At 42.4% G+C, this 27,243-nt stretch overlaps 1 protein-coding gene across 5 annotated transcripts in view; it reads left to right on the forward strand.

Annotated features, from left to right (window-relative positions):
* The first annotated feature begins 6,098 nt into the window (after positions 1-6,098).
* The window catches only part of Crim1 (cysteine rich transmembrane BMP regulator 1), a 185,714-nt gene continuing 164,569 nt past the window's right edge, over positions 6,099-27,243 (forward strand). For 2 of the 5 annotated variants that reach the window (XM_020170120.2, XM_074049498.1), the window contains exon 1: positions 6,102-6,462. In XM_020170120.2, the coding sequence (XP_020025709.2) occupies positions 6,132-6,462 (331 nt within the window). In that variant the 5' untranslated portion in view covers positions 6,102-6,131. Of the gene's footprint in view, positions 6,463-23,105; positions 26,974-27,243 lie in introns of those variants that run through there. The other 3 variants (XM_074049499.1, XM_074049501.1, XM_074049500.1) reach the window with 3 other exon arrangements.

The raw sequence follows: 27,243 nt of genomic DNA on the forward strand, positions 1-27,243 counted from the left end.
ATATCTTAGTCAGTGATGGGATTATGAATGGTGTCTCTTTTTCTGTCTTCTTTCCTTCCTTCCTCTTCTCTCCTTTCTTCCTTCCTTCCTCTCTCTTCTTACTTGTTTATATTTTCTAACTTTTTTCCCCAGCGATTATATATAGTACCTATAAGAACACCTATTAATAGTATTGGAAAAGATCAATTCCAGAGCTATACGTTCTAGGTTTGAATTCCAATCTTTCTGTTTAAATAGGTGTGACATTGGCTGTATTACTTAACTTTTCTGTGTCTCAGGTTTCCCTGCCTGTAAAAGGCATGTAATTATAGTACCTACTTCATCAGTTTATTTGGAGAATTCAATGGGAGTAATATACTAACTAGCAAATATGCACATAGCAAACACTAAATATTTGTTCTTAGGTAATTAGGAAAACAATGGACTTACTCCCATTTTGAGAAAATAATCACTATTTTAACTTTTTATATACAAGTTATCAAGGAAGGCAAGCTATTGTTATAGATGGTAGCAATTTTATTTATTTATTTTTTTCACTGTACTAGAGATTGAGCTCAGGGTATGCAAGCACTCTACCTGTTGAGTCATGCTCATTGTTAACAATTTTAAATAAGGCCCACAAAAAACAATAAAATTGAAAAGAAAGCAATGCACTATTACCCAATTTACTGTCAGAGGCAGTTAAATACACAGGCTCCTAAGGCCTAACAGGATTGGGTTCTAAACCTGGTATCCATATTTACAATCTTTCCTTCAGCAGACTCCTCAACTGTAACATAAAGACAGTGTAAGACCTTAGAGATAATATAAGGCTTTGGACTTATAGAGGTGTTCTGTATATTAGTTAAAATGACCCATAAAAAATGTTTAGCATATTGACGTTTATAAATGTTAGCTATTACTTATTATTATCATCATTAATTATTGCACTTTAAAATAAATCTGAGACCAAAACAAGATCAAGAAGATATCACAAAGGCTAAAACTCCAACACTAGACAGATTACTAAAGTAGGAGCAAGAGAAGTTCCTAAGAAGAGGAAAAAAATTAAAAAGCAAATATCTGATCAGGCAGATGTTACATAACAATGAACGCTAAAATAGCAGATAGCAGGTTTCCAATACAGCATAAAAATGTGAGGAGACACGCAATTAAAGAAGGCCTCTAAAAATAACAATAGAATAGGAGGAGAATTTTATCCATACAATACTCTGGAAGGTTGCTATTCTTGTCTCCCTCTCCACTCTGCACATTTTACAGTGGAGAAAACAGATTCAGAATGGAAAAACACCTTGTTTAAACAGAGAGAGAGAGAAGTTGTGTTCTGCACACAGATCTTGCTAGAATCTCTGGAGCAGATTGACGCCAGCAGAGTGGATAAGACAAGAACTTTCTTAATAGATACAAGGTGATCGGTGGCGATAAGATACTCCAAATACCAGATCCAGAGCCCCAGATGAGATGGCTGAGCCCCCAAACTAGCCACCAACCTTACTTAAATAGCCTGAGCCTATATTATGTAAGAACCTGCATAGAGGTGATATCAGCTATGGGACCAGAGAGATGTAAAGAGGGAGCAAGGAGCCAGCCCTATTGTCTTGGTTTCTTCTAATGTATATGCAACATTTTTATAGGACAATGAGAATTTTTCTCTTGTGCAACTCAATTCTGATAATCCATATAGTTGACTCAAAAGACTAATTTTTCATTTACCCTTTCGGTTCAGAAAAGTACAAATAGCATACACATCCCAGGGAATGTGGCTCCAGTAGGGGGACTAGGCTAGACGCTGTATCAGAGAGGAAGGCTTTAATACTAGCGTTCTGTCTGGTGTGCATTCATTTCCACTTTCTGCTAGGCCCCCAACCAAGTGCTCTGATTTTCAACAATTTATCAATCCCTTCCCATCCAACCTTCCCAGTGACCAATAGAGGGCAGAATATCTCTTTCTCCAGACTCCATCAAAAAGATAATCTAATTCCCTTTCCTTTCATACTTTTTTTCTGTTTGGAAGACTCTTTTCTGCCCCATCCATCCCTTTCAAAGTGCTTATTTTTAGATTTATTAAAACCAAGAGAGATTTGTCAAAGTATTCAAATATCTTTTTGTCTGTACTTCTTCCCTTTCTCCCCTTTTCAACTCATTCATGCATGCATGCATTCTTATAAATCCTACCCTCTCCAATGAATTGACAAGTTCAGAACTAAAGAATTATTTCTAATATAACATGATAAATACTACCAACAGTGGTACTTACAAAATTCATAGGACAGATAAGGGAATAAGCTCAAGAAGCCTTCCCAGAGAAAAAGCACTAACCTATATTCTGTATGGCTTTAATTTTTACATTTGCACATGCCTTTCACAGTCCATGTAATCCTTCCCAGACCTTCCCTTTTTTAAAATTATTTTTATTCTTTTTTTTTTTTTTGCAGTACTAGGGTTTGAACTCAGGGCCTTGCATTTGACAAGCACTCTACCACTTTAGCCAGGCCTCAGTCCTTTTGCTTTTAGTTTGTTTTTCAGATGGGGCCTTGCAGTTTTTTTGGTTTTTTTTTTTTTGCCCCAGCAGACCTTGGACTGCCTCTGCCTCTTGAGTAGCTGGTATTATAGCCATATATGTCACACCCAGTTTCCAAGCCCATTTTTTTGGATGTTTTATTCAGTCAGCAGTTAAAGACACAATACTGAATATTAAAGACTTAGTAACAAGCAAGAAGAAAAAGGATGAACAAATAAATAACACGTCTTATGTCAGGTGGAGAGTACTATGGATAGGCAAAAGCACGTTCAAGTGGATTGGGTGCTTTGAAGTAGTGGTTGCTATTTTCTCTGTGTGCTTAAGACCTCTTAGGTGATATCTGAGCAGAGAACTAAAGGAACCAAGAGAATGTGTGATGTGGTTATCAGGGAAAGAGTTTCGGGCAGGAAGAAGAGCAAGTACAAACACTGAGAAAGAAATGAGCTTAAAGGCCCAGTCCCTTTCTCACTTGACATCCAGTTGTCATCATGTTGGATTCATCCAATGTCTTTCTATACCCTTAGTCTGATCTCTGAAGAGGAGGGGATCCTATTTGTGTTTGAGCCCCAAGGTCATTGCCTCAGTTTCTGATCACCTTATAATCTCTGCTGGATCCCAGAGAAGAAAGTTTAACTGACCCCCTACCTCACATACTGGTGTCAGGTAAGCTGCCAGGCTCTTGGAGGTTTCTAGCTTACAACTAGACTAGCTTCAAGAAATCCTGTTTGTTTCTATGACTATGATTCTTTTGAGTTGCTGCATCCATCTTAGTCTGGAGAATCTATCTAGCCCTTTCTAAGCCTGACTTGAATTCCTATGAGAAGTTAGCCTGTGTCTACCTTCCAGGTTCTTCTGCCTTGAAAGTGCAGGAAATGATGGATAGTGACCTCCACACTGTCCCTCACCTGTGCTCTAATTTGCAGTATTCTCCAATCCTTAATATTATTGCTTTAAAAATGAAAAATACAAACAAAAAGGGCAAAACTTTGACAATGATTATAATCCCATTTTCAAACTAAAGCAGCTTTTTTACTTTTGCCTTTTTTCCATCACCTGACCTTGGCTTTTCCTGAGACCTACAACGTTATCTGCTGCATTTTAATAATGTCTTTATACTTGCATTTGAACAGAAATATAGATAACCTGTCTTGCAAGAGTGGAAAGGGCCTTTTAACACAGTTAAATGATGACAGTTTGTTGGCAAATTCCACCATGAAGTGCTGGTGCCTTGTTGGGTTACAAGAAACCACAATATTTAGCACAGTTGTGTGTTTTATTTAGTTTTGCTGCTAGAAAACAGAGCATGTTTTAAATGATTTTACCATTTAGTAGAATCATAGGGTGCTGAGGGCCTTTGGAGATTATCTGATCGGATCCCTAAGCCATTGCCAGAGTTGTCTTTTACAACATCCCTGGAAACTGCTCCTTCCAACAGCTCTTTAAAGTCTGTTGCCCGCTCCCCTAGAAAATGGGGTGTTCTCAATAATGAACAGCTTTCTTATAAATCTCTAATAATCAGTGATTAAAGTGAGTCTTCTCTTCAGGACAAAGAAATATAATTGGAGAAATGTTTATGGTTTTATGATGCCAATGATGGGGAATATTCCACTGGTAACTTCGGCTTTTTGGTTGAGGATTGGCATGGGTAAGCCAAAATATTCATCATGAATACAAATTTGTTCCACAAACATAAGATTTCAAAGGTATCTTTGTTTCATTTTTCCTTACACTGCCGCTATTAACTTTTGATTCATTACTCATGACTTTCAGGATCCACTTGGCTGCCACCTTTCTGCAAGACCATCTTGGGTCAGAGGGTAGACAGCCAAGTCCACTTCACACCTGCCAGGCGTTTTTTTTTTTCCCATAGGGATCCAACTCGCTTTTTGTCAATTCACTCATTTTATTTATCCTCCTGTCAACGGTGGGCCGCTATCAAAATGATCATTCGTTTTCACCCATTAATGATCAGAACCATTATTGGGTGAATTTTTCCTGAAAGCCACAGAAGAGAAAAAATTTCCAAATGATGTATTTTGCATCACTTCGGCTGCTTGGTTCATTGCAAAGAATATTTTACCTTCTTTATTAGTACATTCACAATAAATTTTTAAAAAAAGTAAGGAAAACCCACTTCTGCCTAGGAGCTTGAGAAACAAAAGGGCAACGTCAGATGACTTTAATGATACATGAGATGTACGTCATATCAACACTTGTAGTGATCCAGTATTGGCTTTACTCCAGGGAGAAGGGATCAGTCACCTCCACCCACAATACAGCACCTCCGCACCGACAAAACGTAAAGGATGTGCACAGTTAAAATTCAACTCAAGCTCCAGCGGTCCCCAACGCGGAATATGTACCCAGACCATTTACCAGCACTTAATTAATTCACCAGCAGCTTCGCTGGGGACGTCTCGGGCTTCCCGAGACTCCATTACATAATATCTTTTACAAAGTCTATTCCCAGCTCGAGTGGGAAAATGGATTCTCGTCCAGTTTGCGAAGGTTCCACGCCTTTGCTTCCCTTTCCTGGGGTCCAATCCGGCCGGGTGCCCAGCCCAGGTTGCAGCAATCGCTCCAGCCCCGGAGCTTCTAGGGGGGTGGGGGTGGGGTCCCAGCCTCTCTCAGAACTCAAAACTGCACTCTGGGAGGTGTAGCCTTGTCGCCCTCGGTGATCCCAGGCTAGTCTTGGTGTCCACGGTGAGGGCGGACGCTCGGGACGCTGCGACTCCGGCTTCCTGGCTGGGTGCGCCCGGAGCGAAGCCGAGCCGAGCCGCAGCGCGGCCACGGGGCCAACTCGGTGCGCCCGGCTCCCGGAGGAAGAGAAGGGAGTGGGGGGAGGAGGAGGAGGAGGAGGCGTGTAGGGAGGAAAGGCCCGGCGCCCCGGAGGAAGGGGGAGGGGAGGGGAGAGGGCCGGCCGGGCCGCGAGGGGTGTGGGGGGGGCAGCCAATGAGCGGCGCGCGGCGCGGGCGGGGGTGGGGGGGCGAGGTCTGGTGGGGGATGAGGTAGGATGGGGGAGGGCGCAGCCCGAGCGGCGGAGGCTCGAGCCATAAACAAGCGCCCGGAGGAGCCGCGCAGGAGTGAGGCGAGTCGTGCGCGCAGAGCGGACGCCGCGGACCTTCTGCTGCGGCACCGCGCCCACTCGGCGGCTCGGGAGGCGGGGACCCGCCCGGAGGCTGTGCCGCCGCCGCGGGGCCGACCGACCAGGAGGAGGAAGAGGAGAGAGAAGAAGGAGGCGCCGCCAGCTTGGGCTGGAGCTAAGCGCAGCCACCGCCGCCGCCAGAAGTTTGGGTTGAACCGGAGCTGCCGGGAGGAAACTTTTTTTTCTTTTTTTTTTTTCCTCCCCCTCCCTCCCAGGAGGAGGAGGGGAAGCCACCGCTGCTGCTGGCGCCAACGCTAGTGGGCTCGGGGTCGGCGCGGCCCGCAAGGGGGGCGGGGGCCTCGCCCCGCGAGGGGAGGCTCGCCCCGGGGGCCCCGAGGGGGGCGGCGAGGACCGCGGGCTGCGGGTGCGGCGGCGGCGGCGCGTGTGCCCCGCGTAGGGGAGGACGGCCGCCCCGCTCCCGGCCCGGCTGCGAGAAGGAGGCGGCGGCGGCGGCGGCGCAGGAGGATGTACTTGGTGGCGGGGGGCAGGGGGCTGGCCGGCTGCGGGCACCTCTTGGTCTCGCTGCTGGGGCTGCTGCTGCTGCTGGCGCGCTCCGGTACCCGGGCGCTGGTCTGCCTGCCCTGCGACGAGTCTAAGTGCGAGGAGCCCAGGAGCTGCCCGGGGAGCATCGTGCAGGGCGTCTGCGGCTGCTGCTACATGTGCGCCCGCCAGAGGAACGAGAGCTGCGGCGGCGCCTACGGGCTCCACGGAGCCTGCGACCGGGGGCTGCGCTGTGTCATCCGCCCCCCGCTCAATGGCGACTCCATCACCGAGTACGAAGTGGGCGTCTGCGAAGGTAAGGCCGCCCGCCGCGCCCCCCCCCCCACACACACCTGGCCCGCGCCTCCCCCTTGACGCTGCCCGCGCCCAACAAAGTTTGGCTGAGACTTCCCCGAGGAGAGATGGCTCCGCGGGAGGAGGGACGGCAGCCGCCCCCGGGAAGGTGTCCCTGCGCCCCTCGATCCTTGCTCCCTACTTCTCCCTGACATCTAGCCTAAGCGGGCGAGGTTTTGGATGTCCCGGGTGGAGGCGGGCGATGAGGGATCGCTCCCCTGGCCCCGAGCACCCCGGCACACGTGTGGCGGTCCCAGCTTATGCTGAGTGGCTGGCCTCGCCCAGAGGTCGGGGCGCCGCGGACGTGTGCGCCCCTGCCGCCTTCGTCGCGTGGCGCAGTGTGGCACCGAGCGCTGCACCCTGGCCGCTAAGCCTTTGTTGGCGGAGGAACCGCATCTCCACATCGCACTCCCTATATGACTCTGATGATTTTTCCTTTGCGCTCTTCCTTCTCCTCCTCCTCCTCAGCATATAAATCAGTTTCAGCTCCGGAATATGTCAGCCCAGGCGAAGTTACGCACGGTGGTTACTCATTTATCTGCCTATTGAAAACGGTCAAAGGCTCTGTCTCCTAGAAGGAAGGGGGTGGGGTGGGGGCTGCACCTGGGAGTGGAAAGTTGTTGCTGACTATTGAGGCTGCCTTTTAAGAGCCGAGATCCGCGTATTTCTAGCCGTGTGCCCGTGCCTTCTTTTTGTTTGACAGCGGACTGGTTCTGCGCGGAGCATTGTGCACCGCGGTGTCCGCTGACCGGGAAGGATTTGATAGTGGAGCCTCCCTCGTCGGGGACCTGTGTCGGTGCGCGTCACCTTCACCCTTGCTCGCCTGTGTCTGCCTCGGGGTGCCCGGTGTGGGTTGGGGGTCTAGAGAGAATGGCAGTGAGTTCCTTTTGTATGCCCAGTGGACAGGACCCGGTGAGCTCCAGTTAAAAGAGGGATTCCTGTTCCGGCTGACGCTGGGCGATGCTCTTTGGGGCTTCTAGTGACTGAGCAGAGCCCCAGCAGCCTTATTTCTGGGGGAGTCGCGAGGGGGTTACTACTCACAGCCATAGCTTAAGGAGACCCGGAGGGGTTTATTCTGAAGCGCGCGCTCGTGTGTGTGTGTGTGTGTGTGTGTGTGTGTGTGTGTGTTGTGCTGGAAGATTGAAAAGGAGATAGCAACCTTAAGGATAAAATGAATCTATTAAAAAGGTTTCAGTGCTGTGATTCTCTTTAAATACAACACACACACACACACACACACTTATTTTTATCTGTAGTTTTTAGGATTTGGAGCGTTTGGGAAAATTGAGGCGGCCTTTCTGGTTTGGAAGCTAGTGGGCAGTAATGAGTGAAGGGAACTCTTTTCAGAGGGAAGGGCCCTACACTGCTGCACCCATAGGACTTTGCTTAGAAGACTTTGCCTGAAACACAGAAGCCTCTCCCTTGGTGTGAAGTTCTATTTTATAACATGTTTGTTTCTCACCTCAGGAAAAATGGCCATCAGACTGACTCAGATACAGCTTTATGTGTTTGACTTTGGGAGTTGTGAATGACTTAGACTAAAGCATCTTTGAACCCTGCTACTTGGAGCATAACTTGCTCCAGCCTCCCATAAATCTGCAAAAAACAAGCAACACGAAGCAAGGTTAAATGCACAGTGGAAAGTGCTGTGCTCTGAGGACTTCTGGAGGCTCTAAGAATTCTAACCCTTGTTTGTTTCTTCCTCATATGTTTCTGGTGAAGGAAATGCTCAGGGAACATTTACAGTAATCAAGTGTTTTGGCAGCAACATCCCATGTCACAGTACGGAGTTATTTTGGCAGTTTGCTGGTGAGCCTTTCATTCCTCTGAAATGATGCGATCCCTCATGGCTTCCTTTCTTCTGGTAACACCCCTGCACTTGGTTTTAGCCTTGAGAATGCTTGGCAGTGTTTCTTGACATGATTGTGTTTCAATTAGTTTTCTCTAGAAACACTTTTTATTTAGCAGGTCTGTTTTCTACTACCAAAATTGTGTTCTCAGGATACTTTTTCTTTTTTTTTTTATCAGAATTCCAAAAGCAGCAGTCAAGTTGCATTCTAAATCCATGAAACCAAGGTAAAAAGGACAGTGCTTCCTGACATGATAAAATTAATGGATTTAGACAGATGTTTTCAAGTGTGTGTCTAGAATTTCAGATACATTATTACAAGATTTATGAAAAGTCTAGGGTTAGTGAGTAACCCTTTATCTTTTTAAAAATTAGAAAAGTCTTTCAGTTCACTTTTTATCTACTGTTATTTTTTCTTATTTTTCTGTTACTTTGCAAGAAATTTCTCAATGGCCATTGTTTCCCTCAGTTTCCATTTTTAATCAGAAATTCATGTGTGATTATCATAACTAACATGAATAGGACTTGATATTTTATTCACGTTAGTCTCTTGTGCTGCAATTTTTGCACTAAAATGACCCCTACTGGTTGTGTCTGTTAATGAAAAGTCTTTTTGAAACTTATCTAGTTGGCGATACTGAGAAAACGTATTGCATGGCATAGAAATATTGTCATGACTAATCTACCTGCTTTCAATGACAAAATTTGGATATAAGTTATATTACTCTGTTTTCCAACTTGCAGTTATTTTTGTTACTCCCATATTGGCTTGCGGGGGGGGGGGGGTGAGGGAGGTTGTGTTTTTAACAGCAGTTCACAAAGTGAGTTAAACTATGGGTCAAAATGGACCCCTTTCAACTCACTTCTTCAGTTTTGTTTTAAGGCATACTGACCCATAGTGGGGTCTCAATAAAAGTACATGAGCAATCCTGTCCATAAAAAGAACTCCACTGGGGGAAAAAAATAAGTTTCTGTAAGACTAGATAATGTGATGATGAGTTGTGTCCTGTGAATCATGTGAAATGTACACTTGGATTTCTTTTCAGCAGTTAGGTTGTTATTAAGTCATGATGTAATACTAATAGTTCTTCTTCCTTTTGACTAAGTATATTTGAAAAATTGAGAATGGAGCCAGGTACTTAAAGTTATCTCTGTTCTCTTGATGTCTTAAAAAGTGCCTTCTGGTCCTAGAAGGACGCAGTGCCCTTTCCTGTTTCCACTCATCTGGTGAGTCTTCCTGTTGCCCTTTGCAGAGTCCTAACTAGACTGTTTGCTTGGCCAGGCTGCCTGCCTCCAGGGAAATCACCTAGAAGCCAAAGGAACAAGTTTGGTTTCTAACCCCTGGGGAAGAAGTCTGTGTGGGAGACCTTGGGGATATCAGAGCTCTGAAAACTAATGAAGTGAGATTGTCTAGAAAGAATGTTTTGATTGGACAGTGAGAACTGTTTTGAACTAAGGGAATGAGGGCCAGTTTTTCTTCTGTGTGGATTTATGCTTCTGGGAAAGGTGGGGCAAGGTGAAGAAGCAAGGGCAGCCTTTTGTCCCTGGGTAATAAAAGGGCAGATTATAGCTTGAATTTGTCAGTTTGTAAGGACATGGTGATTAGGAACCAAGTGGACACTGTTGAGTGGTTTGCTCTGAGGACTTTGTTGGATTAGATCCAGGCCATCTTAACTTCAGATAAGCACCAACATTTTTTCTTTTTCAAAGTGAATATTTACTCTGTGGCTTCAGTCTTTATGGAACTTAATTTTCCAAAATCACTGCCATTAAAAAACTGCCTCTTTTCAGAACCCTAGCTATTTTTAAGTTTTTCCTTCTACCCATTTCTCATGAGGTGGAGAGAACTAAGTATATGTGGTGTGTACTTACAGCCATATACAGTACAAAAGAAGAGGATTTGTTTTCTGGAACTGTGGCCATTAGTTTAGAGCTTCTTTACTTACTACTACAAGACAGTCAATGGAGATGGTGGCTGCTTGGAAGAAAATGTGTGGGAGATCTGAAGTGAGGTCCAAGAGAGGGGCTTCAAGAACCCAAACGGTACACAAAACGTTGGCTTGTGCAGGGCATATGGTGGGAGCTGCTCTCATTGCTCTGTTGTAGGACCTGGAGTTAAGAGTCCATGAATTTTAATTATTATAAGTTAAATAAAGGAGAGGAGTGGCAAAGTTAATTCTATTATACAGGAGTTAGAAAAATTTTAAAATCCAGGGCTCCAGACTTTGTGAATAATGAGTTTCATTTTCCATCTCAAAAATCTTTAGATAGGATGTACACTTTGATGCCAGAGAGAGAAGCAAGCAGAGGGTGTATAAAATTACGGTAACAAGGAATGGGAAGAGAAACTAATCCAAGTAAACAAGGAAGTAATTAGTTCCTCCCAAGAGTAAATATTGACAAAATACAGGGAGACCAACTATTCACTGCACATATACAAATGACAGGACTCAGTGACCTTCACTTTGACTGTTAGGCTTATAGAATCCTCACTTGTTATTAAGGAGTCCTGTCACATAAAACAACTTGGCACAGGGCAAATGAATTGCATACTATAATAGCAGAAAGGCAAAAACAGCAAGCCAGGGGATGTTTGCCACCTTTAACACATGGGTAACAGTGAGCAGGAAAAACCTATAAGCAGTATGTTGATAGTACAGTTTGTGAGCAGGCAGGTTAATTTATGAGAAAAAGTGAATAATCCTAAAACTGGACATTACCTCTGTTTATAGGAAGTGTTTAGTGATTTGGTGCAAGTTTCTGTGTTTTTCTTCATGGCTTGCATAAGATCCAGTGATCTAGATAAACAGCTTGAGGGCACAGGGGACAGGTTAGGGGATTCAGATAAAACAATTCTGGCTGGGCATGGCGGTCCACAGCTGTAATCTCAGCACTCAGAAGATGGATTGAGGCAGCAAGGTTGAGAGTTTGAGGCCAGCCTAGACTACATAGCTAGTTCCAGGCCAGCCTGGGCCTATATAGGGAGATCCTGTCTCAAAAACAAAACAAAAAAACCAGATGACCATAAAGAGACAGTAAGTGGGTGGACCAAAGAATGATGACAAATGAGAAAAGGAAAAAAATACTAGGTTCATTTTAGCATAACTATCATCCTTTGAAGGATAATCCAAAACACATTCCAGACATTAATTGTGAAATTCCTGGAAAATGTGAGTGTTTATCATCTCTCAGGCAAGGGTGTTAACAGGATAGACCAGTGTAGTCTTAGTATGTAAATACAGTGGGTTGGGAGGTAATGAAATGAGTGCAAGGTAAGTATGTTTGGCAAAGCAGGTCCTGGAACATGGTGTTCCAAGATGGCACATTTTATATCGGGATTTTGAAGATGCCTCAGTAAAGTCATTTAATTATTTGAGGAAGAAATGGTGGGGTAATGGAGCAGGCACGAATAGCACTTTGAAAAACTGCTGTCTTAGAGGTCGAAGTCTCCAAAGCTGCATTTTCAAAGATCTGACTGGGTTTTGCATAGAAATCAATTACTTGTCCATTGATTTTTCTACTCTGTACAAGGCCTTCTGCTGGGGCATCAGGGCAGCTGGAAGCCTAGGGACCTTTCAGAAGTATTCTCTATTCTGCACACGCTTTTAATCAAGATAAACAATAAGATAGCAAGACTGAAAGAGTTATTCATAAGTTTAAGCCAAGTCAGAGTGGTCTGAATCTGTATATAAAATGTGTTATAAGAGTCTAGGGATCCGAGGTGATCACTTCAGGCTCTGGTGGCAAAATGAACAAGGGGAGTGTGAGTTTGAATGAGGTTTAAAAGCGTGATGGGAACTCACTTGGTGGGGAAGACGAGCCTACACATTGTTTCTAGACCCAGTGCAATATGCTGAGTGTTTCCCAACATCTAAGAAGGAGGATGCATTCTTAGTGCTTTACTAGCTGTGATTCACTGTGGCAAGCTTCCTTTTAAGAGTGATTTTCTCTCTGTCCTAGCTTGTTGCAGGCCCTTTCAGTGTGGGCAGTGAACTGAGAGGTGACTCTCCCTGGGCATCTCTCACCTCCTCCCACTCTGCTGCTTTCCTTGGCCAGTTAACCTGGTCAGATTGAAAACCTCTGTGGTTAGACAGGACCTCCCCAGCCTTACACAGACAGGACAGAGGAGTGTTAGACTGTCCCTACACTTACGGACTCCCTCACAGTAAACTTTTTAGGCCCAAGTGCAAGTTTTTTTCCTCCAAAGATCTCTTTCCCTTTGTTAGTTGCAAAGTGAACAATTCCCTGCCTTTTTTCTCCAACCCCAGTTAATTCCCCACATGAAATGGATGGAATCTGTACTTTACTTTTGTGTGTCATGTTTTATTGTCCTTATAGTAGAGTTTATAGAGGGGTTGCTATAAGAACTCTGATTCCCTAGGAAGGATGACTACCATGTGGAAGATGCTCCCTACCAATGTGTTAAATAACTTGACATAGTCTTCCCTTGTTCCACTTCCAGAGTCCTCCATTGTTAGTAGTAAGGAGTTTGGGCTTTTACAAAGGGGGCAATTTGTTACTGAGTTCAAGTTCCCTCCCCTTCCACTGTACCCCAACACCACAAATGCATTAGATAAACTTCATTTAAGGCCTCTGAAGCTATGTACTGTCTTCCTAATGCCCGTTTGTTATCTTGTCTGAATAAATATATACAAAATGTATTTATTTTGTGTGAAATTTGGGTTATAAATTTTTTTGTGTTATATCATGGGAATTGTAAACATAACCACTTTCTGTGGGCTAGTATTTCATTCGGGGAGGAAGGGGACCTGGACCGGGGACTGTCATCCATAATGTTCAGTTTCTTTCATACTATGTTCTGGAAGATTTTCCAGGTGACTCTTGGAGTGTTCACGCTGGTGGTCACCACAGAGTTGGGCCTGCCTTGAGCTAAAGAAGCAGCTTGCACTGGCACAGCTCCATCCTCGTAGGGTCCCAGGCCCACCTGCTGCTGTACTTGATAAAAACCAGGCAAAAAGGAAGTTTAACCAGTCCATCCCTTTCTAGCTTAGCCCCTTTTTTCTTTTTCTAGCCTCGCCTATTTCCCTGTTAGACTAGGGATCCTTCTCTGATAAATGTTTGTGGAGCATCTATTGTGGGTCTGATCTCTGTATTAAAAGTAGTAGTACCACTTTTGTAAAACTGCACACAGTTACCAGGAATTTTGCTGCTTAAAGTGCACATAATCACCTGGAGTTTTACAACATAAACTGGGGTCCTGGGACCCAGGACACTAGCATTACCTAGAGTTTGTTAGACATGAAGAGTCATAGGCATTACCCCAGGCCTGTCCACTCAGAACCTGCTTTTTGTTTGTTTGTTTTCCTGACTACTAGGATCTAGCTACAAGCAAGACCTCCCTCCTTTTTCCATCCTCCTTGTTCAGGATGTTTTAGGAAAAAGAAAATAGGCCTGAGGCTAGACTAACCTATGTTCAAATCTTAGCTCTGTAAGATTATTTTATATATTTAGTTATTAGTATTGTTCTTAGTACCAAAAGTTTTCTAAAATAACTAGTATTCTATCTTTCATCCTTTCTCAGCGATTGTCTTCTCTATTAGCTTTCTCTGCATATACATTTGGAAAACTACTTTGTGGGTAGATTATACTCACACCTCCTCCACAAATAAGTCTCTTCAACAGGAGGCTTGGGGAATTCTTGTCTCAGATGTTTGTCCCAGAGAAAAGAATGCTGCAGTATTGAGAACAAGTGGTTTCTTGGTTTGACCCAGTGCAACTTAAATTCCCAGCCCCTTTGGAGTCTCTGCAGGATGTGAACATTTGCTTGGTTTTGTGGTTTAAGTCCTTACTTTCAAAGAGCTATGTCAAATTCATATTTTTAAGAAAGTGACGTCTTAAGCTTGATGGCATGTGGTTTCCTGACAGTGAGGGCTGGAGTACATCTGGGTTTGCATTTCTCCATCCCAGGCATTCCTTCTCCTTTCACGTGCAGGGTTTCCATAGATTTGCCTCCTGGGTTGTTTCTGGAGAGAGTGCCATAGCACAGGGGAAGAGTGGAAAGGAAGTCTCCTCTCTTCAGCAGCTTGTGTCCTGTGGTCCTATAGTACTGCTTATTCTTAACTGTAACTCCTTCCTTCTGCCTAGGAATGAGTATCATTTTTATCCAGTACATATTAGCTAAGAATTCCCAAGAAGGATACTTTATATTGGCTACTGCAGAACAAGGAGAAAGAACTTAGAGATAAAGTCCTCTGCAATCAGTAGGTTAACTGATTTTTCTTCTTGACAACCAAACTTTATTAAAATAGTAGAAATTGGACACTTTTAGTGTCTACCATTGTAATGCCATCTATCTTGTATCAAGAGCGCTGATAGTCAAGTGTGTAATCAACAAGAGAAATGAGAAAAACTACAAAAAATAGTTGTATAGTAAGTATATGTTAGAATATTTGTCTTTGGCATGCTTAAGAAAGAAAATTAAATGTTAATCAAATTTTAGGATCTTGTCGTTTTACATTTCTAGTCCTGGGAATTTTAATTTCCATCTTCTTTTTGGAAATTTTAACTTTAGTAGCTAACTACTCTGGCTATCACAAGGTGGAATAAAAAAGGATATAGGCTGCTACTAGAGATTATGCATGTTTTATTTAGCATTTCAAAACAAAACCCATAAACAAACATCTCAGATTCAAAACAGAAAGGAATTTCTGGCAGGGCAGGATGAAATCTGAGCTTTCAGGGCCCTTTCTATCAGAGGTAACTTTCTTAGCTTCTTATCCAAGGCCACAAGCAAAAGGGTTCACAGCTGTGATCAAACAAAAAACAGCACAATATTGGAGAATTGTGATACCTCCTTTTAAGATTCCAAAAGACCTGCCAAAATGAGGTAGGGCTGCCTTGGGGGTGTTCCACCTGAACTAGACCTCATAGCATGTGAGGAATTTTATATGTGAGCTCGGTCCCCAGAATATGTGTGTGTAATTTTACAGAGGGTATGTCGAAAATCTCTCCTCATTTACTCTAGTTGGGGGCATTTACAGTCCAGGTGAGGAAAAGGACTGGGCTTTAGACAGTTTTATCTCTGGAAATCAAAGTAGAGGATTTTTAAATGCCTTGAGAAAGAATAGGATTGCTGTGTGCTTTTCAAGAACACTGAGTTCTTATATTTCAGGCAAATTTTAGGAAAACTTAAAGTACTCTTCCTATGACAGAAAGATGAAAGATCAAATACATTTCCATATTTTCATCAAAGTGTATTTGTTTACGTTCTAGCTTGTTTCAGAATGGATTTGAGACTACTGAGAAAGGTAAATAATCACCAAATTCTTACATATGACAGTAACATGATAAAGGAGAAAAAAATAGCCATAGTTTCTGGATCCCCTTTCATCCCTTAATGTGACTTAAATAAACCCCCCTCAACCTCCCCCAGCTTCACTTTGTCTTAACTTGTCAAAAGGGAATTAAAATAGTTGCCTATGTGAAGGCAGGGGAACTCAATCGGATGGTATCACACTGCCCTTCTCTGGTCATAAGAGCTCTGTTTTTATGACTTGAGAAGTGCTGGGCAGAGAACAAAATATTACCTTATGTTTGCAAAGCCAGGGAAAGAAGAGTGGTATCTACCTGACCCTCTGCCAGGTACTGACTGAAAAGCTTAGCAGAAAAGCCCAAGAATTCTGCCATAGTTATGTTTACTGAGAGGCATTGGAGATTGCAAAACATGATTATTGGGAAGTTAGTGACATCTTTAAAATGCCTGGAGTCTGTCAACTGTGGCCTAGTCTGAATCCAAGGTAGACCTTTTGCCTCTCTTCCATGTTGGATCTGGCCTGCTGCCTTCATTCTTTCTTCTTCTCTCATTTGCTTCATTAATTATTACAGCTATGAGGTAGGTAGGTGACACCCTGCAAAGGAGAAGCTTGAGGAAAGACAGGCCAAAACTTGCCCACATTCACATGCTCATTTCTGGTCTGACACTGGGAGAGAGTTGAGTAATTGCTGTTCTTCCTAATACTGCAGGCAGCAGCCAAATTCCCCGCATTCTTTTACCTTTGCTGCTGTTTTCACTTGCCAGGGAGTTTCCTTAAGGAGCAGACTGAATTTAAAGAAATATATCAATAATGGTGCATGAGAAAAAGGAAGGCAGGTCACTCGCCAAATGTGGCCCATCAGTGCCTCAAACCTAGGCTGAAATGATTCCTCCCTGCAGAGAGATACACAGACTGCACTGGCTCCTTAACCTCTGTGTGGTTGAGCCACCCACCAAGAAGCTTTTTGCCTGTTTATGAGACAACAAATTTTCACTAAGTATATTTTCAAGTACAGGCCAACCTTGAAGCTTGGAAAGTTTTGTTTCGTGGGGTCTAGAAACTTTACCCTTCCTTTGCATGTTGTTCAGTAGTAGGGTGAAGAGCAAAGTTAGGTGGTATGAATGTGTGGCCCTGAAACTTAATGTAATACGTATTATTCTAAAGAATGTAGATGGCTTAGCACAGCCTCCAGCAGATACCACCAATCAACTTGCTCTGTCTTGTGGAGAGCAGCCTTGCCAAGAGCAGCCTTTCAGAATGAGGCACTGGTTAATTCCAGTTGGGCATCTATTCATTAATAAGTCTGCTGAATGTTAAATACTCCACTTGGGAGTGTGTGACATGAGAAAATTCAGCAGCTAATTATGTAGCTCTCTTGGAAGACACTCACTTTTAATTCAGTCACCTAAGCCACCAATCTATATTTAATTTTTAGTTATCTGTTAATATTTTGCTTTTTGCTCCCAAACAATTTTTTCCTTCAGTCTATAAAGCTGTTAAAAGTTCACTAATAACTAGGTAAACACTTTATATTGTACAGTAGCTTGCTCTTTCTCTTTTCTTTTCTTTTTTTCTTTTAAAGATGATACCAAAAGTTAAATCCTTTTCCGGATCTTACCGTGTCTTGTCCAGGCTGATTTCAGGATAGCTAATAGTAGTGGCTGACAAAAATAGCCATTGAAGAGCGGGTGGTATTACTTTCTAACCCGAGCTTTTGGTTAGATAGGTTTTCCTGTATTCTTCTCTTGTATATAAATAGGTCTTTATTTGCTTTCCTTCCTGCTTGGTTGGTACACATTAGCTTCAGAACTTAGATGAGAGTCTGAATGCTACCGTGGAAGCAGCTATATGTATTTGCTGTAGTGAAAGCTTGTGCTAGGAGTCCATTAGATACCTCCTCTTGTCCACTTCTCCACACTGAATTGATCCATCTCTAGCAGATTCCCTGCCAGGTCCCAGCGCGATCTGGATCTCAAGTGCCTTGAACGCACGCCTTCAGAAAGATGCTTCCCAGCATAGCTGCAGGCAGCTCTGCAGCTGTTGGTAACTGGACTGTTAACCAAAGTTGGTGCTGAGAGCATCCTGTTCTCTGTGAGGACTCCTACTAGTAATGATATCTTCAGTAGCAGTAAAAGGATTCTGCAGAAATGTTTGGAGGAGAGCCTTGGCTAGCATTACCTCAGGCTTATTCGATGCTGTGGGATGTGATAATGAGTCAGAAAGTGATAAAGATTTATAAAACAGGGATCTTTACAAGGTTGTGGTAGACGTACTGGCCTAAAAGTGCCCAGGATAGTAAAATATTTCTATAGCATCAGCAACTGGACCCCTGAGTGGTAAGGTTACAAAACTGTCCAAGAGCTAGGAAGCTGTGATAATGCCTTTTTTCAGTATATAGTTAACTTTGTGCTTTGGGGTAGGGTATGTGACTGCATGTGGGTTTTCAGTGGCTGAGGACACACCACAAAGAATCCTGTGCATTGTCTTCCAGTGTGGTGAAAATTCTCTAGCTTGAAGCAAGGTAAGCTTAGTCTCCACTTTGTAGAGGAGCAAACCAAACTGGATGGCACAGTGTCTTATTTACTATATCCAAAAAAAGAATGGTTCTATTTAAAGTGCTTTGGCTTTAAGCTGCCTGGTTAATTGGAATATCTGTGAGTAGCCAAGTGGAGCTCAGGAACATTACTGACTTACTTTGTTTTTTGATGATTGAGATAAGTTTTATTACCTTTATAGCAATGTAGGATGATTTATAGCAGGCTGCTGTTAAATATAGGTTTTTTACCTCATATAGGGATTTCAAATGTGAGAAGAGAGAGAAAAAAGCAGATATTTAGGGTAGGAAGTGGAAGACATCTATAGGGAAATAAACAAAATGAAAGAAGCCAAAGGGGTTTTTTTTGTTGGAAGGAGATCAGATTATTTTCAAAGACTATGCTGGGAAAAGGTGAGCCCTCAGCAACCAAGTTTATTGACTATCTATTCAGGAAATTATATTAGATGCTTTGGAAAGAGAAAGGAAAAAGACCGTCTGCCAACTGAGGGCTGGACAAACTTGAGGGAGATAAAGTATTTACATGCTTTAATAGCATAAAACATGTCCAAGAGAAATATATAATTGCAGCTGCATTTGGCACTGAAAATAGTCCATGTATTATATTTATTAAATTGTGTGTGAATATGTAAGCATATGCCCTCAAGTCAGAAATGCTTAGGTGATACTTGTTAAGAGAATGGGAAAGTAGAAGATATTTGGAGCTAAGAAGAGCAAGAAGACATAAGGAATGCTAGTAAAGAAGGAACAGTAAACTTTTTTTTAACTTTAGACGGGATGTTTTTCATATGCGTAATTATTTCACCTATTCTCATCTTAGTATAATAAGCATTTAACTTCCCACAGTGCCCTAGTAATTTGCATGCTATTACTAAAAGCCCAAAGGTAAGGGAAAATTAGATTCTTAAAGACTGGGCTATCTTGCTGCTAAAGTTTGAGGTTTTCCAATCCCATTTTAACTTTTATCTCAAAGATTCTTAAGAGACCTCAGAAAATCAGGAGATTCGGTCAATACACATCTCCTAATATCTAGCCTACTGAAGGTTGGAGGCAAGGCCAGCAACTGGAAAATGGGTGTGGTGTCGGCTTTCAGATTCCTCAAAGTCGTCTTTAAAGCCTTTAAACTGTGTTCATTTCCTTCAAGCCACACACTTTATGCTGCTGCTTTTGTGAAGCCTTCCTGCCCCGCCCAGGGAAAAGTGATGCCCATCCCCTACTCCTCTACTGCCCATAAATAGCACTTTCTCCTTCTCTTCTTATGGTGCTTTTCTTACTGTGTTAGAGTTCACATTTTTGTCTCCCTGCCTTGTTGTGATCCACTTGAGTGCCAGAATTGTGTGTTATTCTAGCACTTGGCACACAGGAAGAACTCAATGAGCATTTGTTGACTAAATCTAGACTCGGGGTCATCCAAGATACTATACAAAAAATGTTTCCATCTGAACTATTCAGTTGGCACTGTGGTAACCAAAACAAGTGGCACTTACCTGTTCAGATATCCCAGTGAGCAATGCTGTTATTGTGGAAGGAAGCTCAGACTACTTAACCATGTCCATACACCCCTGTCACTCTCCACGTTTTCATGTAGCCTTTTCATCCTTCCTTACTTTCAGCTGTATTTATTTTGGCAAATAATTGAAGGTAACTTTTATTCATGTGGACTTTCCTTCTTGTTAGTTTGTAATATGGGTGTCATCTTTTGTTTACAGCCCCTCATACTCCTGTGAGAATTTTCCTGGTGGGTGGTTGCTGATATCCTTCTCCTTACAGCCAGGAATCTGGTACACTGAGCAGGTGAGAAGCTGCTCGAAAGCAATAACTGATAAACAATTATGAATTACTTTATAAACATACTTCAGATAGCCATAAGAATACTTGATGATAGTGAAACAACTTGCAGGTTCTCCGCAAATCCAGAATGGTGTCTTAACCATATTATGTTGACTAATCTAGAGGGGTTTAGTTTAACAAATGTATTGTGCAGTGACTAATGCTACCTACTCATTGCTTCTGGTGTTCTCCAACTGTCCTGAGGAATTTAACTGCTGCTTTTTTTTGCGGAAGGAAGGAAATCCAAAGCCAGCAACAGGAGGGTGGAAGTGTATGACTGAATAGTAGAAATGCCTCCTGATGGTTTGAACAGGAAGTCTGCAAGAATGCAATATAAGGAATTTAGGAAAGCAAAATCCCATTTGGATTTACTCCAAACCCTGTAATTTTAGGAACTGAGGAATTTTTTGATGATTAATGGCTGGATCACTGACTTCTTGTGTCAGGGAGGGAGTTGTTTTTCCTTCAGCACTAGTCATGAACTCTTTGTTAGTTTTTCTAAAGGTCCTACAGTAGTGATTTATAAATTAAGACAGAATATGACATAAGACATAATGCATTTAGCACTCAGCTTTTCAACTGCTAAAGAAAGGCTTCACAAGATGAATATACAGAGTCCTCGGTACATACAGAGTTATCACAGGTATAAAGCTGTGTGCAGTTTTACCACCTAAGTGAGCATGCCCTGAGAGACCTGTCTTCTTAGGGCAGGTTTAATTTAATGTCTCTGTGGAATCATGTCCTAAAACTTTTTCATGTTTAAAATGCACATCTCACACTTGTTGGAAATTGTTGATAATTGTGTCACAGTTATTGACTCTCCCTGTTACCTACTTTAAATCTTTTCGTTGATGACCAAGCCTTATAAAAGATTTGGAGAAGGGAAGGAGAGGAAGCTGGAATGGATGACTTAAGTTACAGCTGCAGTGTTCACCTTGTTCATAATGCTTAATTGGCAATGAAATGCAAGGATTTCTAAGCAAGGTGGTTTTTTTGAAGATCCAGTAATGAATTTCCTGTAACTCTTTAGTATTTTTAACCTTCCTGTGGCTTCATTATTGTTGAAAGTTTAAAGATCAGCAGGACCTTGGTGTGTTCCCTGTTGAGTGTTACTGTCTCTAAGACTGTCAGCAGGAGTGTCTGACTTAATGGGGTAAACACTGGCCAAATGAGAGGTGTGTGTTTTTAAAACCCAGAATTCCATACTTCATTCAAGGGGTAGGTAAAGGACCCCAAGCTGTTCTTAGTGCTGACATAGCACACTTGTCCTCAGACTTCAGCAAAAGAAATGAATGGAGGCCAAGGACTGGGAAGCACACTTAAGGAGGGAGTGCCCATCACACTGTAAGCCAAGGTAAACAGTCCTTGTAACTGAAAAACAGACTTCCTGGAAGGAGAGAGCTGGAAAAGTGGGTGTGAAGTACAACCAGCAAGTACCATTTTCAGCCACAGAGATAGCTGGGTTGTCCTGAGTTCTGAAAAGAACCTCTCGGAGTTATTTAGGAGAGGTAGTTGCTTGAACCAGCCACTGACTCGCCTGTTGTGCCTATAGTTGAACCCAGGGATGGCACATGTGAGGAGGAAAAGTCACATTTGACATAAAGAAGCAAGGAGATGGAGCTTTTTGAGGGGTGACCATGAGTGACCTATGGATGGAGCCTTGGAGAAGAGCCTATGGACTGGGAGAATGGTAGTGGGAGGTGTCCCCGAGTCTGCAAGTATGAAAACAGGGATTCTGTCACTGTTTCATTAGCATGGGAAAATGTGTCATTACACAGCTGTGCACCTGTTGTAGATCTTGTGATGTGTGCATATTCTTAAACATGCATCTGTGCATAAAACATGCACACATCTACAAGCCTGTGTGTGCTTTGACAGCTTCTTCCTGTCCATTGTTCTGTGATGGTAGTGGGTTATTCTCCTCATCCCCCCCAGTTGGAGCTGTTAGGTTTGTTAATTCCAGTAGAAAATAAAATCTTCCTGTTTCTGGCCTTCATTAATATATAGACATAAGTGCATGTAGGCTGTTTTTAAGCAGCGTGTAGAAAGCTGTGTCTTCAGTCCTGCAGTCATGGAGGTCTTCATAAAGCATGTAGATGCTGATGTGTTACCCAGACTAGGTATAAAAAAGGTAGACTACAAAAAGGAATTAATCCAGAAATTCCTTAGAAACTTTCATTCTCAGAAGATTTACGAGCTCCGTGGTATGTAAAGGGCCTTTAAATAGTTTTATTTTTTGAGCAACTTTTTTTATTTTGGAGGTACTGGGGTTTGAACTCAGGGCTTTGTGCTTGCTAGCCACGCAAGTGCTCCTCCACTGGAGCCACTCTTCTGGCCTGGCCTTTTTCAGAATGGTTATTTTGGAGTTAGGGCTTTCCTTTTTTCCCAGCCTGCCTGGACCTGATCCTCCTATTTAATGCTTCCTGGGCTGTGAGCCTCCTATTTTACGTTTTTTGTCATAGCTGGGATGACAGGTGTTACTACCTCACACAGCTTTTTTCTGTTGAGATGGGGTCCCTGAACTTTTTTCCTGGGCTGGCCTCAAACTGCTGTCCTCCTCATCTCAGCCTCCCAAGTAGCTTGGCATGTGCCACTATGCCCAGCTTTTCTGGAACTTTCAGCCTGGAGCTTTTTTCTGCCTGAAACTGCCAACCTCCCAATCTCTGCCTCCCAAGTAGCTAGGATTATAGGCATGAGTCATCAGTGCCCGACATTTTTAGAGCCTCTTAATGTCCCATCACCAGCTATGTGTGCCAAGTACTGGGTCTGCTGCTGACTTTTGAAAGAAATCTATTATAAAGGCGACATAACTTTACTAATCTTTTTGGGAAATATAGAAGAGAAACAATTATCCAGAGTGCTATCTTTCCAAACACAAAAGCCCCATTCCATATTTTTGTGTGTATTCCTGTCTTAAAAAAAAAAAAAAAGGCCCTGCATGTCATATCCTGCTTGTTTCCAATTAACATTACATCAAATGCATTTTCCTGTGTTGCCACCTGCTCTCCCTTGCTCTAATTGAAACTCAGGAATGAAGATGCACTGACTGCAACTTTCCACTTTGTTTCCAGTCCCTCTTTCCTTTCTGGCTGTATAAAAAGCAAGAAGGAAAAAAAAGTCACTTCAGGTGAACTTCATAGGAAATTTTATGTGTTCTTAACAGAGCTTTATTTTCCCAAGTGCCTTGGCTGTCCAAGTGGATGACTAATTGTGTCACCTCCCCAGCTAAGGATTGACCTCTCAGTACTTGTGTGTAGGCTGGGGACATGGCTGTGGCTTTGACTGTTATATACCAGGGCTGCGCTGACTGTTAAGAGTATGGAAGCTCTATAAAGTTAACTAATGATTTGTAGACTTTGTGCAAATAGCCAGTCCATTAGGTAGAGACATTTTAATTCTACTGCTTTTTTTCTGTGAGTGGCACATTATAGGATTACATATGTTTACTTAGCATGAAAATGAATATAACTAAGTCCTAAATAAGGACTAGATATTAACTCCAAGATGAATTTGAAACCTACTTTGAATATACCAGGTGTTCTTGTTTCCATGAATTTTGCCTGAGGATTTTAATCAGATTCCAGTTCCACTATTTCATAAATTAAAGCTGGAGGCCTGGAAGTTATCCAGCACAACACAGGTTAAATGTGGAGAAACCTAGTCATTGTGAGGATTAAGTTTGTTGAAATCTTATCAGGAAAATAGTCTTTTCTTAAGTTATTATTCATTTACAACAGTTTTTACAACTCAGATGCTAGTTTCATATTCAGAAAGTATGGCATCATTTGTAATATTTCAATTCATTTCTGCAGTCTTTATTTAAATAGATTCTTACCTACAACCATTTGCCCAAAAACCTTGAAAAATAAAATCACCAGGCTTCAGCTATATTTTGTATACATTGTATGTACCTTTGGGGTTATGCAAAAATTTTGATTACCTTTTTAATATTTACTGTCTCTGAATTATAAATCTTTGAATATATGACTTGTGTGTGGTTGGTAAATCAACATATTCATTCCATAAAACTCTTAAGCACTTACCAGGCCGCTTGTTATTTGGAGACAGCACCTGTTTAGACTTTTTTTCTAGTATAAAATAATTGTACAGAGGGGTTTCTTATAATATTTCATACATGTGTAGAAGAATGTACTTTTATCAAATTCATTCCCTGTATTCTCTATCCTGTTTAGACTTTAAACCACACCATCGAGCTAAGTGATGTGTTCTAGGCACAGCTAGAATGTCTTTTTGGAAATATTGGGGTTCTAACTCATGGCTCTGTGCTTGCTAAGCAAGGACTCACCACTTAGGCTAGACCCCCCCCACTCCCCCAACCTTTTTTTGCTTTAATTAATTTTCACTTGGTATCTTGCAGTTTTTGCCTCAGCTAGCCTTGGATAGCAAGCCTTTTACCTCTGCCTCCCTGTAGCTGGGATAACAGACATGAACCACTATACCTAGCTTGAGATGGGGGTGAGGTTCTCACTAAATTTTTTCCTGAATTGACCTCAAACCACAGTCCTCCCAATCTCTGCCTCCTGAGCAACTGGGATTACAGGTGTGATCACTGTGCCTGGTCCTGCAACTAGAATTTAGTAGATACTTTTTGACCAACATATTGACTTAAAGAAGCACATTTGCACTAAAGTAGTTTGAAGGTGAAATAACATAAAATTTAACAGTTCAACTTTGGATATTTTTGGAATTTTAGTTATATCATGACAATAAAATTAGCTAAAGTTTGTATAAAAATTTTTAAAAAGCACAAAGTTTAATAAATATTTATTTTGTACAATAATAGACAAATGTTTGATATTCTCCACCACCACCAAAATATGTATGTCGAAATTGTGTCTCTACAATGGCTATAAAGAAGTGTGACAAAACTGATCACAGTTCCAGAAAAGGTTTGGGAAGGGAGAGGGTCTGGGACTTTCTTCAACTTTGCCCCAGGCAGGCCCTGTAACTGCTGTTGAAATCAATTTATAAAACTTTATTCGAAGGTGGGAATTGGTAGATGGTCTCCAGTGCTGTGCAGTTAATCTTTAACCAGTGATTTTCATTAGCATCCCAAACATCACTGTGTGCTCAGAATTTTTTTAAATCCATTTATAATGAAGTCGATGGGTATCTTGTTTTGTGGGAGGTAGAGGCTTGGGAGCCCTGTGAGAGGTGTGGAGCTAATGTGTACACAGTAGGTGAGTGCTAAAACGCTTCCTGGCTTACTGAGCCTTGGAGCCTGGTCAGCTGAGATGAGGGGAGGAGTGGTAGTTGTGATTTGAGAACCCTGGGTTTATTTCTGGCTGTTGGGATAGGAGACTATTGGGGAAGACATGAATATAGTTTGAGGCTCTGGCTAGGGGTAAGTGCTGGCTAGATTTGTCCACAGCTGCTTCATGCTTTGACCTCTTAGTTGTTGTTTCCAAGGGTGACCTCTGTGTCTGGACCCCTTTGGTGGGTATCTGAAGTCGTCTCCAGGCTCCAGGCTCCAGCCTCAAGCCATTCTCTTCCCTTTTGTCCTGAATTTCTGTTCCAATACCCAGCCTTCTAACCTCCTGTGAAAATTGACTTTTGTTTTAAATAATGAACACCACTCTTCTTGGGAAAAGTCAATTATATAAATACTACAGTTGGGTAGCTTTGAGGCTGGAGTTGCAGGACTTGGGAGTTTGTGGCTTCATACCTGTGCATCTCCATCTCCAGTGCAGAGAGCTAGGGCAGCAGTCCCTGAGCCCTGTCTTTTGTCACTGACTTCCTCTGCAGGGTCTAAATTCCTTTCTTTTATTTCCATCCATGTGGTTCAGGGAGGCCCATATATAACAGTTGTCCTTGGTCTGGAGTTAGGAACTTGGGGACACTGCCCAGCCAGTGACCACAGCTCTCATCACTTTGCACTTGTCTGCTTTCAGCAGTGGCACTACTCTTACTTCCAGTGCCTACTCCCCAGGCAGTGAATCAGCCTTGCGGTAGGGCATTGTAACCAACTGTACAGTAACACACATTGCCTCCATTTGCCAGGAAGCATTTAGGGATACAGCTTCAAGAAAACTTGGTCAAAGAAAATGACTTCCTCAGGAAAAATCTAGATGACAGTTCCTCTGGGAGAAACCATATTTTATTAATGAAAGGTGAAAGTACTGTCCAGGTGGGAGTTAAGGCTCTGAAGTCAGTTCATAGCCCAGCCTAGTGACTAGCCTGGTACATAGCATATACCTTGGCCAGGCAACTTCTGTTTATGCTTTCCATCTGCAAAAATGGGACTAATAATAGTGTCTTGTCGTTTGTACATGGTGGAGCACACAGTACATGTCAGTTGTCACTGTATCTTTGTACCTCAGCAAACACTATAGTTTTTACATTAGAGGTGTCCATTAATATTTTGTTAAGTGTAATATTCAGAAGATGTAAAAGTGATTTTTTTCTTTCCTTATCATAAAAGTACTGTGTATTTGCACACATAAGGTACTATAGGTATGAAGATACTTACTTCCTGGTTGGGAGTTCCAAACTCTACATTAATGACAGTACGTCTATGACTTGTTCATCTTACCTAACACTTACAGTGTGAAAAGTTTCATTAATATTTACTGGCTCCTAAGGTAATTTTGGAAAGATGTAACAGCTTCATCAGGGAGAGTAAGCATTATTATCTGGGCATTCTAAACTCCCAACAGATATTTTAGATTAGTGAAAGATGGGGCATTTTGCTTCGTATTGATAGTAGATGGTGCTTGTGAGGAAGTTTTGTTAGTGGTTTTCCTCCTAGGTAGGCACCACCTGACAAGTGTCCTCCTTGCTCTTGAGGGCTGAATTTGAGAGAAGCATTACTGCTCATCCCATCTTTATGAGGAGCAAATGGTCTCCAAGTGGTCCAGATGAAGTGGTGGGGGAGGGGTGCCACCACTCATATTTGCTCTATCTGGGTCTGGCTTCCGGTGAAGATCACAGCTCTAACAGAAGGAGGTGAGTGGTTTTTTTTTTTGTTTTTTTGTTTTTTTAGTTACAAAAGTTAATTTAAAAGTTTCTGCTGAGAATATTTCACGTGGCAAAAACAAAAGGTCATATATCCTGTGTTCTCTTGTTTGGAACTGTAACTTGAGGACAAGAATATTTGATTCAGGACCTGGTGATTGTAAATTTGGAAGAGATGATTTTAAAAAAGTGATCATCATACCCAGAAAAAGTGACAAGAGCATGAACCCAAAGTCTTGTGGCATTTTATAAGTGCTTCTT

Source organism: Castor canadensis, chromosome 12, assembly GCF_047511655.1.
Source record: "Castor canadensis chromosome 12, mCasCan1.hap1v2, whole genome shotgun sequence".
In the NCBI taxonomy this organism is placed as follows: Eukaryota; Metazoa; Chordata; class Mammalia; order Rodentia; family Castoridae; genus Castor; species Castor canadensis.